The sequence below is a fragment of the Belonocnema kinseyi genome, chromosome 3, assembly GCF_010883055.1.
Source record: "Belonocnema kinseyi isolate 2016_QV_RU_SX_M_011 chromosome 3, B_treatae_v1, whole genome shotgun sequence".
In the NCBI taxonomy this organism is placed as follows: domain Eukaryota; kingdom Metazoa; phylum Arthropoda; class Insecta; order Hymenoptera; family Cynipidae; genus Belonocnema; species Belonocnema kinseyi.
This window is the reverse complement of record NC_046659.1, coordinates 79081419-79099713: the sequence shown is the minus strand read 5'-3', so window position 1 is coordinate 79099713 and position 18295 is coordinate 79081419. Positions and strand designations below refer to the sequence as shown.

Sequence of the window (18295 nt, the reverse complement as noted above, 5' to 3'; positions counted from 1 at the left end):
GCAGACAGCAGACGACAATCCGAAAGATACAAGAGAGGAGTTGATTCATATCTTCTCCTTATGTTTTTAAACAAAATTTGATCAAATAAGTCGGGAAAATAAAAAAGTTTTGAATAAGTATTAGTCTGTTTTCAAAATAAGAGCTTATTTTTCATTTTGCCTAATTTTCCATAAAGTAGTGGGGGTTTTACTTCTTTTACATGCCAGAGTAACAGCTGGCTTTTTGTTTTGATTTTAGATTATTATAATTAACGATTATAATGAATTAAAAGTAATTAGAAAAATATGGAGTATACAAAGTGATTAGTTAAGAACAATACTTTGCGTAATGCACAGTCGTGGCGGACGTGGGTATATAATTTCAAATTAAATGCCGGTCTGAAGTGAAATTGTTGATCCGACAAGTTTTTATAAACACTGAAGTTTTTAATAAATTTATCAAAATGATTGGAATGCGAATGAATGCATTTAACGATACGGGCACAGGAGAACCCGAGCAGGATGCAAATTCGGCTCTTATCGAACTTGATAAAGGTAAGTTTTAAAATTTGGGAACATAACCTCAAAATTCATTTTTGTAATCTTTATTTATTTCCGTATTTCAAAAAGAATGAGCAATTATATTTGTAATTCTATATGAAGTAGATACTCAATTTTAATCATACTTTTGAGATTTTAGAGTTATTTCAGATTTAAACAAATATGATAGGCTTTCAAATTTCGATTTATCTGCTTTAAATATCTAGCAGACTTCAAATTTTCAACACTTTCATTCTTCTTAAAAATTTCTTTCTTTATAACAATAGAAATATTCTAAATTTATCATTTTTCAGGATTACGCTCAAACAAAATTGGGGAACAATGCGAGGCAATCGTCCGTTTCCCCAGACTTTTTGAGAAATACCCCTTTCCGATTTTGATAAACTCTCTGCTACTAAAACTGGCAGATGTCTTTCGAATGGGAAGCAATTTCCTGCGAGTTTGGGTCCTCAGAGTCTGTCAGCAAAGTGAGAAGCACTTGGATAAAATTCTGAATGTAGACGAATTCGTCAGAAGAATATACAGCGTTATTCATTCCAATGATCCCGTCGCCAGGGCTCTCACCCTCAGGACTTTGGGAAGCGTAGCAGGAATCATTCCTGAACGTCAACAGGTAAAAAAAAATAATAATGTGAATATCAGGGATCACAGTAGCTCAGAAGTTTAATTTTAGGTAAAAAAGGGGAGTTTATTTTTTATTAAACAGGGTGCCCAGCTACCTTGTAAACCTGGATTCTCCGTAATTTTTTTTTAATCTTGAAAACCTGGAAATCTTCTTGAATTTCTCACGAGCACCTTGAATTGGAATTTTTTGCTTCTTAAACAGTGTTCGAGCGATTGACCACCCGGTTTTCGAGTATACACCAGATTTCAATATGTTACAAAATAATTCTAAAGATTTCAAAAGATTTATAAAATTTAAAAGGATTTTGAACATTTCAAAAAGAGTTCAAAGATTTTAAAACTTTAAAAAAGTTTGAAGGATTTTAAATATTTTTAAAAAAGGCACAGTACACCCAATTTCAAAGATTTCAAAACATTTCAACGATTTAAAAAGGTTGGCGAAAAGTTCAAAATATGTCAAAGAATTCATATGGATTTCACAAGATTCCAAGAATTTCAACCAATTTTAATTTGACAGATTTTAAAAAGGGAGGTACACCAGATTTCAAAGGTTTTAATCTTTTTTAAAAAATTTATAAGATTTCAACATTGTTTAGAAGATTTCGAACATTCCACAAATATTTGAAAACATTTCACAAAGATTTAAAAGATTTTACCAAGATTTTAAAAGATTTCGCAAAGATTTCAAATATAATAATGATTTCAAATTGAATACAAAAGTTTAGAAGATTTCAAATATTTTATAAAGATTTCTATCATTTCACAAAGAATTGAAAACTTTTAAAAGATTTCATGGATTTTAAATATTTTTGAAACGATATAGTAAACGAGATTTCTAAGATTTTCAACGATTTCAATTTTTATTCGGACATTTCAAAAGATTTCACAAAGATTTTAATGATTTCAAATGAATACAAAAGATTTAACAAATATTTTAAAGATTTCTTCCAAATTTCATACAGATATAAAAAAAATACAAGAATTTCAAAAACGGTACAGTACAACAGATTTCAAAGATTTTAAATAGTTTCAAAAATGTAAAGAATATTCCAAAATATTTCCAATGTTTCAATGATTTCAAACAAATATAAAAAATATCAAAAATATTCCGAAGAATCCATCAGGATTTTAAAAGAGTTCAAGAATTTTAAACGAGTTCACATTTTTTTTAGAAAATTACAAAATATTTCACCATTGTTTCAGATATTCTACTGATGCAAAATAAATACAAAAGATGAAGAAAATATTTCACAAGTATTTCAAAGATAGAATTTTAAAAGGTTTCAAGAAGTCTGAGATAATTTCAAAAGATTTCAATGATTTCAAATGAACATAAAAGTTTTTACAAACAAAGATTAAACTATTTTTTAGGCTGGCAGAATTTATTAGTCTAAAAATGTGATTCTGGTATTTTCCATAGAACTTTTTTAGATATGCAAAAGTTTATCCTAAAAAAATTTCGTATCTGTCAATATGCAGCTCGCATAAAGCTTACAAAGTTTTCTCCTCATGAAAGTACAAATTACAAAAAAAAATTAGCAAAAAATGTAAGTATGGTTTTTTTGTGAAAATTCAATTTTAATATTTTCAGAAAAACTGCCATAACTTTGTAGAATTTGTTTTTCATATCTGAAAAATACAAATCACTTAATTTCCTCTAAAAAACAACATTTTTCGCCTCCGAGTGATTCTGTGACTTCATGCGTAGAACCTACCTAATTTCAAATTGATTCGGTAATACTATAAACATTAATTTTATCAAAAAGAATTTATTCCATTACTTCCGTGAAAACTATCTCTACTCCCCTTTATTTCTTCCGTTTGTACAGAATTTTGTCATGTTTTTGATTTGCGAGTACAGAATTGATTTATCTTTTAAAGCGTCTTATTTTTTAATATCTTGAATTTCTGTCCTTGATTCTTAAAAAATGAATCGATTATGATCCCTGGAATACATTTTTGAATAAATACGATAAGAAACAATTGAATATGTATATTAACTATTTAAAATTGAATTTATGATGATTATTTGTTTATTAAAAGGTCCACCACAGTATTCGAAGGTCTTTGGACTCTCATGACTCCGTCGAAGTCGAAGCTGCTATTTATGCAGCGCAGATGTTTGCAGCACAGTCAAAATTGTTTGCCGTTTCAATGTGCAGCAAAATTTCCGACATGATCAGAGGCCAAGCCACTCCTGCTTCCATGAAATTGCAACTCATACCGATTCTGCAGTACATGCATCACGATACTTCTACTGCTTCAATGGTAATTTTCTTCAACCTTTTTTTTAACTTTCATTTTTATATTTCAAATTTTCAACTAATACAGGTCTCTGACTCAGTTTAGAGATTAAAAATATTGTAAATAGTGTCAAAAGTTTTTAAAAATAGTGTCAAAATCATTTTCTAATAGGTTCGAAGTATTAAAAATAAACTTTACTGCTTATTTAAAATGTTATTATTTAATATAATATGTCTATAAATTATAAAAATCACTATTTATTTATTATAGGCTTTATAGTCTTTCCCCTAATTCGCATTTTTTCACTTAAATTCCTACTGAATTAATAGAATCCAATAAGAAAATCTAACTACTTTTGGTTAAAAGTTCATTCTTTTCGGATAAAAAGTCTGCTATTAAGTTTTTTTTTTTACAGAATTAAACTTTTTTGTTTGAAATTTTTAATATGTGGTTTATATTAAATTATTTGATTGAATATTCAACAATTTTGCTAAAAAGCCATACTTGTTGATTGAAATTACACATTTTTGATTAAAAATGCAACTTTCTGTTTAAAAAAGTAATTTGTTTCGGTTTAAAATTATTTTTTTTATTAAAAATTCAATTGTTTTGTAGAAAATTCATATTTTTGGCTATAGAATTAAACAATTTAATATAAAATGTAATAGGTTGAAAATTGAAGTATCTTGTTGAAAATTCCACAATTTTATTGAAAAGCCATACTTCTTGGTTGAAAGTTTCTCCTTTTTTTCACCTTTTCTCCTTTTTGGATAAAAGTTTCTCATTTTTGGATAAAAATGCGACTCTGTTAATAAATTATTCAGTTTCGATTGAAAATTAAATTTCTTGTGCAAAATTCACATTTTCGAGTTGAAGATTCAAATGTTTTGTAGAAAATTCGAAGTTTCGGCTTTAAAATTCAACAGTTTTGTAGAAAATTAACTATTTGGTTGATGATTTATGTATGTTGTTGAAAACACGTTTTTTTTTGTAGAAATTACATTTTTTGGTAAAAATTCAAATTTTTTTGTTGAAGATTCGTAATTTTAGTTGAATACACGTCTTTCTTTTGGTTAAGCGGCAATTTTTCAAACTGAAAATTTAACTATTATATTGTAATTACAACTAATAGATTATAAATTAACTCTTTTTTTGTTGAAAATTCCTATTCTCTGATTGAAAGTTCTGTTGTTTTTGGAAAATTCATATTTTTGGTTTCAAAATTCATCTGCTTAATTTAAAAAATTTTGAACCGATAAAGACATAAACTAAAAATCAATCGAATAAAGTTTGGACTAACATCACATTCATTTTTTGAAGTATTTAGCTAAAAATTTATTTAATTTGTTAAAAATTCGTCCTTTTTGATGGAAACATATGTTTTTATTGGAAAATTTAACTATTTAGCTAAAAATTTATATAATTTGATAAAAATTCTTCTTTTTTGGTAAAAAAAATTAATCTTCTTGGTTAAAAATGTATGTATTTGATTGAGAATCGATATTCTCGGGTAGAAAATTACTCTTCTGGGTTGAAAGTTAATCTTTTTGATTGAACATTCACCTATTTTGTGGAAAGCTTATGTCTTTGGCTTGAAAATTAAACATTTTTGTTGTAATTTATTTCCTTTATTGAGTGGCAATTTTTAATTGGTTGAAAATTGGTCTTTTTGATTTGAAAATAGTGTCTTTGGTGTCGTTTTTTCGAAATAGTGGCAAAATAGTATAATCGCTTTAGAAAAATGTCAAATATTGTCAATAGTGTGGTAAGTCCGAGACCTGCTAATAGTAAACTTTACCCTTTTACTGTTTTGCCTTTTACAGGTTAACGAATTGTGTATGGAGTTGCTTGGAAGTTACCCAGCAGTCGAATTCGTACGAGTGACTCTGAGTGCTTTAACGACCTTAGCCTCTGCAACTTTAATAGATGTTCCCGCCCAAGTGGGTTTACTCTTACGATATTTACATGACGATCCGAGAATGTCGATTAAAAGACACGCATTGCATCAGTTGCATTCTCTGGCGCAAAAAGGCGCGCATCTCTGGCCTCAAGGCGCTCTCACAAATTTAATTGGTACCGAAAATATTTTTAAAATAAATTAAAGAACCATTATAACATTTTCCAATCAAGTAGAATAATAACGGAACTTTTATTTTTAGACAGTACAACCATTCTTTTGCAAGAGGGAGCAGCAAATACGGATCTTCTGGTTCGGACTTTGGATGTGATAGAGGCAAAATTGACTTTATTTTAACAGACTTCTTATAAAATTTTGTTTTAGCCTACTTGAAGTTGTTGTAGTTTGATGGAAATTATTTAGTTTGAATTTCAATATCAAATTTTTATCATGTTAGATCGACATAAGAATTTTTTTACCTGATTTGAGAATTATTTAAAATTGGACGCAGTGTTGGGGAAGTTCCTTAAAAAAAGAACTAAGTACAGCTACATTCACTGATTCAATTAACTTAAAGTTCCTTCAAAGTACCTTTTTATATACGGAAGCATTTATTAGATATATAACAAATCATAAGAATCTCTAAAAAATAAATAAACGCGGTCATTTTTACTAGCCATCCTTGAAGAATTTGCAATTGAAAATCCATAAAATTGAATAAAGTTCCATTTTAATTCCCCAAAATTAAACTATTCCAAATAAGACATTTAAAATTGCATAATTTTCTATTGTACACGAAAGCAATTCCATGTCAATTTCTAGAAAACTAAGAGAGATCCCATTTTGATATTTACCGTGCTTTTAGAGGAAGCTTAATGCTTTTCTTTTCTTCTGTTTTCTTTCTAATTTTTAAGTTTTTAATTTTTTAAGCTTTTAGTAATCTATCTATAGAAAAAAGCAGATGAAAAGAAAAAGTGGATTTTTTTAGAAATTCAGTTTGAAAATTTATTTTTGAAAAATCCAAGTAGTTTTTGAAATGTATGTTTCAAAATATTTTTTTTAAACCGCATCTTGTTACGAATAATTTCAAAAAAGTACATCTTAATAGAGTTAAAATCACCAATGTTATGAATGTTGAAAAAAAGGACCAAAATTTTCCATTTTGAGTATCGTAGGTATTTTCAATTTTTCCGACATTATTTTAGGTTTTTTTTTTCAACACCCAAGAAAAAAGTTACTAGAATTTTCATCAGAATTAATAACAATAGCTGAAATGCTACAGATTTTTTGGCATGAATCATCGTATAGTTTTCAAATTCAAATATACAAAACTGTAGAATTGAAAATAGCACACCATTAAAAATAAACAATTTTTAATTGTCCATCGTTAAAATTAAACTATAAAAAAAAGCTCAAAACTATACACTTTTAAAGTTTAAAGTATAAATCTTGAAAATTTAATCATTTGCAATTCTATATTTTTTAAATTCAAGAATTTTCACAGTAAAAAATTCTGTAATTTTGATGATTAAAATTTAAAATCTCTTCAGTTTGGAAGATTTATAGAATTGAAAACTTGACTTTTGGTTCCAAAAATCATACAAATTTAAGAATGTTTATTTATACATTTTTTAAATTCAAGAGATTTCAATTTTAGCTCTTTCAAATTGTAGAACTTCAAGTCGTAAATTTTTTAAATTGCAGTTTTTAATGTTGACAATTTAGAATTAAAAATTATGCAAGTTTTAAGTTTTACAATTAAAAATTCGCAAATTTTAATGATTTACATCTAAACTTTCTTCAATTTAGAATATTTAGAATTGAAAACTGTACTTTTGATTACCAAAGTCATCAAAATTTAAGATGTTTTTATATACATTTTTGAATTTCAAGAGTTTTTAATTGTAAATCTTTTGAAATTATATAGTTTCTAATTTTGTCAATTTACGATTAAAAATCCTGTAATTTTATTGATTTACATTTGAAATTTCTTCAATTTGGAAGATTTTTAATTAAAAACTTGACGTTTAATCCAATAAGTCATACAAATTTAAAAATTTTTAGTTATACATCTCTAAGATTGAGGAGTTTTTAATTTAAAAAATTTATCATAACAAATTAAGCAAGTTTTGAGTTTTACCATTAAAAATGCTGTAATTTAATGATTTGCATTCGAAATATCTTTAATTTGAAAGATTTAGAATTGAAAACTTGAATTTTGGTCTTCAAAGTCATCCAAAGCGAATTTTTATTTATAATTCTTTAAGATTGAAGAGTTTTGAATTTTGAAAATTTATCATAAAATATTCAAGTTTTGAGTTTTATAATTAAAAAAGCTGTAATTTTAATCATTTACATTTGAAATTTCTTCAATTTAGAAGATTTAAAATTGAAAAATTGACTTTTGTTCTTCAGAACCATCCAAATTTAAGAATTTTCATTCATACAAGTTTAAAATTGAAGAATTTCCAAACTGTAAATTTTCAACATTCTATTTACAAGAACATTAAAAACTACATCATTTTTAATTATGCACATTAAAAATGTAAGGATCTTTAATTGAAAATCTTTAAGATAGACCTATTTTAAGACGAAAAGAATACGCCAGAAAATATTTTGCTATCATCACTGAATTTCGATGAACCTAGGCGTCCTTTTCCAGCTCCCATGGACACATCGAAAATTTGTTGTCTTAGCTCAGAGAATTTTTTTTGTCTTAAACGCGGCCATTTAAAAAAAGACGTTTAAAATTTTATTATTTTAAACTATAAAAATTAAAAACGAAATGGCAATCACCTTCAAAATTGATCAGTGTCGAAAATGGAAGACATTAGTTAGACTCAGAATTCCAGAATATCTTTAAAAAACTTCTTATTACGATACAAAATCCCACATCAACTTATAGATTTTCTTCTTTGTTTCTAATTCCTGCTGAGATAAAATTTTATATTTAAATGAAAGTCATAGATTACTAAAAGGCGACTAAAATTACAGTTTATTTAAAATTGTATGAAAGCCGATGTAGCTATTTTAATTTATAATTATTTATATTTTATAGTACTTTAAATTTGAGCATATATTTTAATTTTGTAATTAGGCAATCAAAATAAGAAACGTGAAATAAGCACGCATAATGTGATATTTTTGATATATTACTAAATACAAAATAATAATAAATAAATTGTCTATTACAGGTTTTAAGTCAAAGTGCAGTAACTTGTGATGCAAATAAACTAGAAGGCAGTCCTCTTCTATCACTTTGCCTTAATGCTTGTTATTCACCCAATCCTATTGTGGCTGTAAAGGCCGTGACAATTCTTGCAAGGATCGCTTGTTACTGGTAAGATTTTAATTTTTAAAAAGCTTTATAAATCTGTTTTAATTGACTAATAGCATTCTTTGTTATTTCACCAGTTATGAAGAAGATTTGCAAGAAAAGAAAGCACTTTCGAATACAAGAATAGAAGAAGTGATTTCCTGTCTAGAATCTCTAATTATGCTTTTAGCCCTAGATGAGAAATACCTCTATCAATTAAAAGTCTGTCTACGGTCTACGGTAAAGCTTTGCCAAGCGCAGAGGAGTCACTGTCCCGAATTTGTCGATGCTATCGGATCTACTTTGATTAGTGAAAACTCGGATAACAGACAGAGTGATAATCAAACTGTGGCCTTGTGCGAAGCTTTGGGAGCAATTGGAAGTCTTGGAGAAAATATCCTTCTTCCTCTTTTACCAGATATTCTGGCGAAATTGAAAGTCACGACACACGTCCATACGAAGGTAATCCTATTTAAACAAAGTGATGGTACTTGAAGTTAGTTGATCTGAAATTAGAAATTCTCAAAATCAAATCTACAAATAATCCCTTTTAATAAGAGAAATCATAGAAAACCTTATGCGTATTGAAAAAGAGTTTGCGTTTTCGATAATTTTGCGCGGTGAAATTAAAACTTTCGACTTATGTAATAAATTATTGGAAATAATACACAAATCTTAAATTAAAGTTTCGCAGATGACTCAACATTTCTTTTAAAAAAATTTTTGCGTTAGTTTTTTTTTACAGGAAATTTGGATTTTTAAACGAAGATCGTCATCGTTTCTCAATTTGCAATCATTTTAGGTTATATTGAGGTCTTACACCGAAAATGGGCTTTTTTAAAAATAAAAAATTATTAGATTTCAAAGATTATAAATTTCATTCAGGTTATATTAACGTCTTTCACAGGAAATCACAGAAAATAATTAGATTTTGAAGATTTTCAATTGTGAGCAGTTTTCTCTGTTGGTATTTTCTGTCGGAAATTATTGCTTATTTTAATACAAAATTATTAGATTTCGAGGAATATTCACAATTTGCAACAACTTTAGCTTACATATGTTGGTGTGTTTCACCTGAAATTGGTATTTTTTAACAATAATAGTTATATTCAAATCCAATGATTTTTTAAAATAAAAAAATGTATAAGCTTCAACAATTTCGTATTATATTACTGTTTTTTGTCGGAAATTGAAATTTTTGTTTAAAAATCATTATAATTCAAATAAGGTTGATAATTGTTTAACACTTTTAGGTTACGTTAGCATTTTACATTAAAAATTGTTATTTTTCAACAAAAATTATAATTTGAAAAAGATATCGAATATTTTAACAGTGTTGGATTTTGTTAGTGTTTTCCATCGGAGATTGGTATTTTTAGTAAAAAAAAATTAGATTTCTAAGTAGACTTAAAAATTTATAACAATTTTATGTTATGTTGGAGTTTTACACCAGAAATCGGTATTTTTAGTCAAAGTCAGTAAAAAGATGAACAATTTTGAACAATTTTCTGGTATGTTGTGTTAGGATCTCTTGGCGGAATTTTCGCTATTTTAAATGAAAAATGATTAGCTTTCAATGAATATAAAAATGTTTTAACAAAAATGTTAAATAAAATTTACTAAATTACAGAGAAGATTTACACTTTGTAACAATTATTTTTGACGTCATTTTCGTTATTTTAGCGGTTTTGTCGTAAATTATTGGTATTTTCAATAACAAATTATTGGATTTCAAATGATATTTATAATATTTATGACTTGCAACAATATCAGGTTATGATGGCTTGTTACACCTGAAATTGATATTTTTAGACAAGAATGATTAGATTTAAATCCAATTTCAAAGATAATTAATAATTGCTGAACAATTTTAGGTTAAGTTGGCATTTTGCATATAAAATTTACATTTTCAAAAATAAATCCTTATGATTTGAACAAGGTTAGATATCTTTAAATAATTTTTTATTATGTTAGTGTTTTCATTTAAAAAACTTTATTTTCAGGCGTTACATTTTCAAAAGTTGAAAAGTGAATTTAAAACTGTTGGAAATTCAATTTTCTTTAATCTTCAATATTCAAAAATTCGATTACTGAAAATCGAAAATTGAATTTTCAACATTTGAGCTAATGACCATCTCCTTGCTAAGTAAAAAATATTAGGTTTAAAGAAAATATAAACCTTAAACAATTTTTTAAAAATGTTTGTCTTTATATTTTACACAAATATTATATATTATTTTGATGTTAGGATATCAATTTAAATAAACTATTAAAAATATTGTCCTTGCTTTTCTATTATTTTAGATAAAAAATGATAGCGCCCGTGTTTGATTTCTAGTTTTTGAAAAAAGGAGGGTGAATTTGAAGTAAAATTGAGACCCCAAATTATTACTTAGTACATATAATTTTGTAGGGAACCACGTCCACGATTTAGCTGCCGTATTTTCTCCAAATAGTAGATGCTCAAAAGCCACCGAAAACGACGTATTAGATTTTCCGAATAAGATATTCAAGTTAATTTCACAATTTTTATGATTTATTTTGGAAAATATTCTACAGAGAAATTAAACTTTTTTGTGTACAGCCTTTTTTTTTGAAATAATTATTTTACGATAAAATCTAACAAAAATATGTCCTTGTAGTTTTCCTAATTTATCAAGAAAGGTGTTGATTTTGCATAACGAACTTATATAACATGCTTAAAGATTGGAAAAAAAAAGTTTCAATTTCGGTTTTTATCATGAAGAAGATTAAGAAAATAATTGCAGATGATAATAAAAAAAATCATTTTTTGTCTCTTTTAATCGATAGATTGTGTGTATTAATAAATTTAATTTTTGAAGCATAAAAAGACAATTTATCCAACTGAACATCATTAGTTTCTTAAATTACTATAATATACTTAATTAAACATACGAAAACTGAAAAAATTTGTTTATAAAAATCATAACATTTATTGTTTAATCATGCCTTATTTTTATACTATCTTTTGTTAGCCGAATATAAGTGCAAAATAAAAGAAACTAATTTGTTTGTAATTGCAAAACGTTCACACCATTGAATCCACAATTCTCTCCGTCATTTTATTACCTTTAAAAAAAAGTTTGAATTGGTTAATATTTCTAGGCTAAAACGTATAACAGTTGTTTCATCAATTCCGCTGCCATGTAAATTTCCCCATTAGTTACTTGCAAAAATCTTTAGGGTAAAAATTGCATTTATTCTTTAAAAATTAAATTTATTAACACATATGCATTTTATCGACTTGAAAGAATTCTTGTTTATTATTATCTGAAATCGTTTCCCGAACATTTTTCACGAAAAAAAAACCGACAGTCGAAAATGGTTTTAAATAAAAAATGATTGCTTTCGAAAACAGTTTATTGTAGAGAAACTTTTTGAACACAAAAAAGTTATCGGGTTTCAAGATTTTTAATAGAATCGATTGAAAAAAACTCAAAATGATTAGATCAATTGGCAATAGCACTGAAAAGTTGTTTTGTGGATCCGCAAAAATAGAAAAAAAAATATTTAAAACATAAAAATATGTATTTTTTCCGTAAGTTGTTAAAAATAGTATTAAAAATTTAAAAAAAAAAACGAAAAATATTTTTCTTGGCAACTTTAGCTAAAGAAAATTGTATTTTTCGTCATCTTTTGAAATGTTACATTTCGATGAGAACATCTTTTTCTTAGTTTTTTCCCCTCTGAAGTTATTTACTTCCATAAACTTTACCTAAAAAATCGAGAAAATATTTTTCCACAAATTTCTATTTTTTTCTGTTGTAAAAGTGCATAATGAAAAATCAACACCTTTTTTTGATAATTTCGAAAAACTAGAAGGAACTTTTGTTTTTCGTAGTATTTATTATTTTTAGCTTTCTAGGTATTTATGTCAGGGAAAAACAAAATAACGAATGCTTCAATAAGATTATTTCCATGAAATTATTATATAGCTTTATTTGGTTTTGAACTTTATACAAGATTGAGATTGTTGAACTTGAAAATTATAAATTATCAGCATGGTAAATATTATTGCTAAATCTACTCTCTGAAACGAATATATATTCAGCCATTAAACTTTCAGATCGGTTATGAATTGCCTATTTGACTGGAGTTTTGAAAAGAAGATCAAAATTGACAAAATAATTAAATAAAAATTACGTAAAGTTCTGGTTCGAAAAATCTAATACTTTCTTTTTGAGAGTTTTTGGAGACCTACTATTAATAAAAATATTTAGAATTTCCCTTATATATGTTTTGTAGTCAATGCTGTGTACTCTCCTCTTCCAAATGATTGCCTGTGGCTACGAATGGAACCCAGAATGTCTAGAGGCCATAGAAAATGTCATAAAAAATGTCGATGGTTGGGCAAAATACCGAATCGCTCGAAGTGCTGCCCGATACGGACATCATGGAATTGCAACCCGTATATTTAAAGATTTAAAAGAAGCTGTCGCCTCCGAACAACTTCATTTTTGGCTTTCAGGATTGGAACTCGTCACGAGTGCCGAAGCTTATTTGATGTAGGACTCTAAAAAATTCTTTATTTTTAAATTGCCTCTTCTCAATTTAATATAAATAAAAATTCTAATATATTTTTTTCTTATTTCGTTAGGGAAGACATCGAGGAAAATAGCTTCACCGAGAAGAGCGGTATCGTCGAGAAACTAAACGGGGCAATTTCACGTTATGCGAGTGCTTGTGCTTCTTTAAAAGCTGCTAGCACACCCCATCGCAGTCTTCAATTTCGAGGGGAATACGCGAAACTTCGCTGCGAATTCCTACAAGCTTTGGCCCAACTTTTACATTCTTGCAGGTAAATTAATATTTTTTAATGGAAAATCTTTGAATGATATATAACAATAGAATGAGAGTGATACAATATTAGATTAGATTTCAGATGAGAAATTTTTTGTAACTTCAGGTCATTGTGCACTGCACCTCCGTATGCAATCGCAGCTCATGAAGCTCTCACCATGAAAGACGATCTTCAAAGATATGGACGAGTCACAGTTCAGGTTCGGGAAATTTAAAAAATAAATCAAACTTTACCAGAGTGTCTGCCTGACCGGAAATTGTTTTCATCTTTGAAAAATCGGTAAATGACCCGAAAATTGATTCAGTCACTGGGATTTTTCATTTGATTGTACTGATATTAATATTAAAAGTGTTTTGCTATTTTATTACTCTCAGTTTATTCAATCACGAAATGAACAATAAAAAGACTTTATTGTCGATAATCATGATTTGAAAAATGGGGGTTTGTAAAATATATTTGTCATTATGAATTTTAGAAGGAAATTTTTTAACGAAGTTATTATTGTTCTGACTTTCAGTAGAGAATTTTCGAAAAGCATTATAATTCTGACTTGGGAGAGGAAATTTTCGAGCAGAATTATAATTCTGATTTTGAACAGTGAACTTTCCAAACTTATAATTTCAATTTGTAATGGGGAATGTTCGAAAAGAATTGTGATTCTGGTTTGGAACAGAGATTTTTCGAAAGACACTATAATTTTGACTGAGAACAGGGAAATTTTTGAGAAAAATTATAATTCTGACTTGGAACATTGGATTTTCCAAAAGAATTATGTTTTGTCTGAAAACGGGGAATGTTCGAAAAGAATTCTGATTCTGGTTTGGAACAGAGTTTTTTCGAAAAACACTATAATTTTGACTGAGAACAGGGGAATTTTTGAGAAAAATTATAATGCTGACTTGGAACATTGGATTTTCCAAAAGAATTATGTTTTGTCTGAAAACGGGGAATGTTCGAAAAGAATACTGATTCTGGTTTGGAACAGGGGATTTTCAAAAAGATTTATAACTCAATTTGGACAGTGAATTTTTAAGAAAAATGAAAATTTTCAGTTGGAACAGGAAATTTTGCGAAGCAATTATATGTAATTCTTAATTGAATTAGAAAAACTTTCGAAAAAGTTATAAATCAGAGCTGGAACAAGGATTTTCTAAAAGAATTATATATTGACTTAAAACAGGGAATTTTCCAAAAGAATTCTGATTCTGATTCGGAATAGGGAATTTTCCAAAAGAATAAAAAGAACATTAAATTTTCAAAAATAAATATAATTCCCAGACAGGGAAAAATGAAAAATTGAATGGGAGAAATCCGAGAAATAACCGGGAATTGAAAACCTACGTTAGATAGGCACTCTCATTCTTCCTTTCTAAAATTTATGTTACCATTTTCCAAAGCCAGTTAATTTTAAATCCAATTTTCATTTCAGCTCAGAAAATCGGTGCAAGAGTTTAAAAACTGTGCTGAGAATTATCAGAAGCTTTACGAATCAGCTTTCGACGCCGATCCTGAGTCTCTAGACAACATTCGAGCGTATCCTTTTTCACTTATTATCCAAAAGTCGAATCGAAAAAACGGCTGGCTCATGCTTAAGTCACGTAATCATTTTCTACTCAAATATATTTTCTTTAGAAAGGAATATTCTTTTTTTTAATTAAAGACTTATTTGTATTTCACATTTTTTAAAACCAAAAACATAAATATATAAATTTGCTACCAAACAAGAAAAATTTACAAACCAATACTAGAATAGTTCAATTTGCAGTTAGAAAAGTAAATTTAAAAAAACACGAGTTTGCAGCAAAATTAATCAATCTTCAACAAAAAATATAAATTTTCAAGTAAAAATCGAATATTTACATCTTCAGTTACGAAAATTAATTTTCTACTAAAAAAATCGAATTTTCAGCTAAAAAAATTAATTTTTTACCAGTGTTAAATTAAAAAAAAATGAATTTTTGACCAAATAGTGGAATTCCCAACCCAAAAAATAAATTTTCTGTACAAAAAATCGAATTATTAACTGAAATTTTTTTTCAACCAAACAGTTTTTACAAAACAGAATATTTTTACCGAAAAAGATTACATTTCTATCAAAAAAGGTGGATTTTCCACAAAAAATGAAACATTTAAAGTGAATTTTCAACTAAAATAATCAATCTTTTATTAAAAACAAAATTTATTTTTAACTGAAAAGATTAATTTTCAACAGAAATAAAATAATTAAATTTTCAGTTGGTAAAATAAATTTTCAACCAAAAAAGAAACAAATTTTCAACAAAATAGGTAAGTTTTCAACCACAGAAATTAATTTTTAACCAAAAAGACGAAGTTTCAACTAATGAGTGTACTCTTCTAACAAAAAAGACATATTTTCAACAAATAAATGAATTTTCACCTAAAACAGATAATTATTTTAAAAGAAATAATTTTAATTTAAAACCGATAAATTTTTAACTAAAAATAGATTAATTAAATTTTAAGTAAAAAACTTATTTTTCAATAAAATCAATCTAAATTTGAAATAGAATAGCATAATTTTCAACCAAGAAAGTTACATTTCTATCAATAAAGATCAATCTTCTAAAAAGATAGAACAGTCACAAGTTCAGTTAACAAAAATTAATTCTAAATAAGAAAAAAGTAATTTTTAAGCAATAAGATGAATTTTCTACTAAAACAGACGAATTTTTAAGGAAGTAAATGCATTTTGAACCGAATATTTGAATTTTCAAAAGAGGAATTAGTCATCAAGAAGCTTAAATATTTACCCACAAATTTGAATTTTCAATAAAATACAGAATTTAAAACCAAATATTTGAATTTTTAACTTATGAAGATAATTTTTCAACCAAGCATGTACGGGTTATATTTTCAGTGGAAACATATAATTTTCAACTAGAAAACATAATTTTCAACAAAATAATTAAATTTCGAACAAAAAAAGGTTTGTCAACTAAAATGATGAATTATTAAGGAAATAAGTGAATTATTAACAAAATAGTTCCACTTCTAGCTAAGTTTTTAAATTTTCAACCATAAAGGATGAATTCTCAACGAAAAAGGTGATTTTTCATATCATTAATTTTATGCCAAAAATATTTCAATTCAACCAAAAAATATGAATCTTCAATAAAATAGTTTGAATCCTCAAGCAAAAGAGATTAATTTTTAACTATAATAATAAAATTAACTTCAACTTTAGTTGTTTGAAAACTCCTCAATTGTATTATGTTTTTCCAGCCATTCCCTGATTTTCTGAAATTACCCGATCTGTAGCAACTCTCTAATTAAAAATAGTATATTTTTATTTGACTTTAGAATGCTTTTGTAAAAATGTATGTATTAATTATGATATCTATTTGTTTAAACAATAAATGCTTTAAATTCTCTTAAATACTCTGTTCGAGCTTAAATGATGAGCATATTCTCGAGAGCATTTGTTCAACACAAATTCTTTGGGCATTTGGTAACTCTAAATATTTCCTTAATAATATCTGTAGTCTGCAGGAAATGTGTCAGTTGATGGCAAACAGTGCAGAACAGGTTTGTGGAAAACCAACGGGAATTTCTCTCTTCCAACAAAACGAGGGAGAATTTAATTTTGGCGACACCGTAGAAATGCGCCAACTCGCTCGCTGTTGCACAAAATTGAGGCAACTCGCTCCCACGTGTGAAACGTTGAATGACAAAGGGGGAATCACCCACGTGAGGGTTAAATGCCTAGTTGCTCAGGTGACTTTGTTAGCTGGAGGAAAAATGAGACTGCCGATACCTCGTTACTTCTTCCAGTCCTTGCAAACAACAAGTGTGAAGCTGTCAGTCTCTCCACAACCCAGGGTTTTGGGAGAACCTGTTTCCGTTCCTCAGGGAAGTCAATTGGCACTGAAAGTCGAAGGTGTTTTGAGACATGGACCCAGGCCTTATTTGTATCGTTCCGTTAGTGCTGTTCGAATTTCGATTTCTTCGACACCTCCTTCTAAAATCAATTCGGATCAGAAGGCAAGCATAACAAATTTTTTTTGAATTACAATTTTAACGAGTCAGGGATTTTGGAAAAAATTTAAAAATCAGGGGATTTCTGTCAGACGCGTTAGAAATATTAATTTATTTAGATAACAAATTATGGATTACAAAATAAAGTTTTAATGCATTAGTTTTTTTTTATTTGTAGTTGGGACATTATTTATAGATAAAATAGAATGGGGAAAAAAAGATTTTGTTCGTTTAAATATTCAGAACTTCAGGTACATACTTTTTAGTCGCTTCTTTATGATAAAACCACTATAGACACTTTTCACAGTGAAAGAATCTTCAAATCTTTTGAAATACTTGAGAGTACTTAAATCATTTTAGAGGATTTCAAATCATTCTAAAGTTTATAGAGTATTTTTTTTTAATTCCACGGAATCGATTTTAATAATTTGATATGATTCCAAAGAATCTAAAAGGGTTTAGAGTATTCGAAAAAATTTCAAGAAATTTTTGAGTGCTAGTTTTTTGAGTGCTAGTTTGAGAAGTTCCGAAATATATAAAAAATATTTCAAGGAATTTTCAAAAGATTAACAACTTTTAAAGGATTTTCCAAGGATTTGAATTGTTTTAAGGCGTTTAAAAAATTCCAGGATTTGCTGAAATATCCTCAGATTTAATTGTATTTTTGCGAGATTTTATAATATTTCAATGTATTTCCAAGAATTTATTCACAAGAATTGAGGAATTTCTTAGGATTTCAAATATTTTAAAGTATTGCCAAAAGATTTAAAAGAATTTTAAAGATTTTCGAATATTTTAAGAAATTCGAAGGAGTTTTCAATTAATGTTCAAGAGCTTCAAAAAGTCTGAAGAGATA

At 27.3% G+C, this 18295-nt stretch overlaps 1 protein-coding gene across 1 annotated transcript in view; it reads left to right on the top strand.

Moving 5' to 3' along the window:
• The first annotated feature begins 4 nt into the window (after positions 1-4).
• Positions 5-18295, top strand: part of LOC117169458 (integrator complex subunit 7) — a 20595-nt gene continuing 2304 nt past the window's right edge. The window contains exons 1-12 of the mRNA XM_033355841.1: positions 5-534; positions 834-1153; positions 3208-3432; positions 5232-5481; positions 5568-5641; positions 8500-8645; positions 8720-9083; positions 12888-13147; positions 13240-13440; positions 13549-13642; positions 14873-14976; positions 16947-17445. Of these exons, the coding sequence (XP_033211732.1) occupies positions 444-534; positions 834-1153; positions 3208-3432; positions 5232-5481; positions 5568-5641; positions 8500-8645; positions 8720-9083; positions 12888-13147; positions 13240-13440; positions 13549-13642; positions 14873-14976; positions 16947-17445 (2628 nt within the window). The 5' untranslated portion in view covers positions 5-443. The remainder of the gene's footprint in view (positions 535-833; positions 1154-3207; positions 3433-5231; positions 5482-5567; positions 5642-8499; positions 8646-8719; positions 9084-12887; positions 13148-13239; positions 13441-13548; positions 13643-14872; positions 14977-16946; positions 17446-18295) is intronic.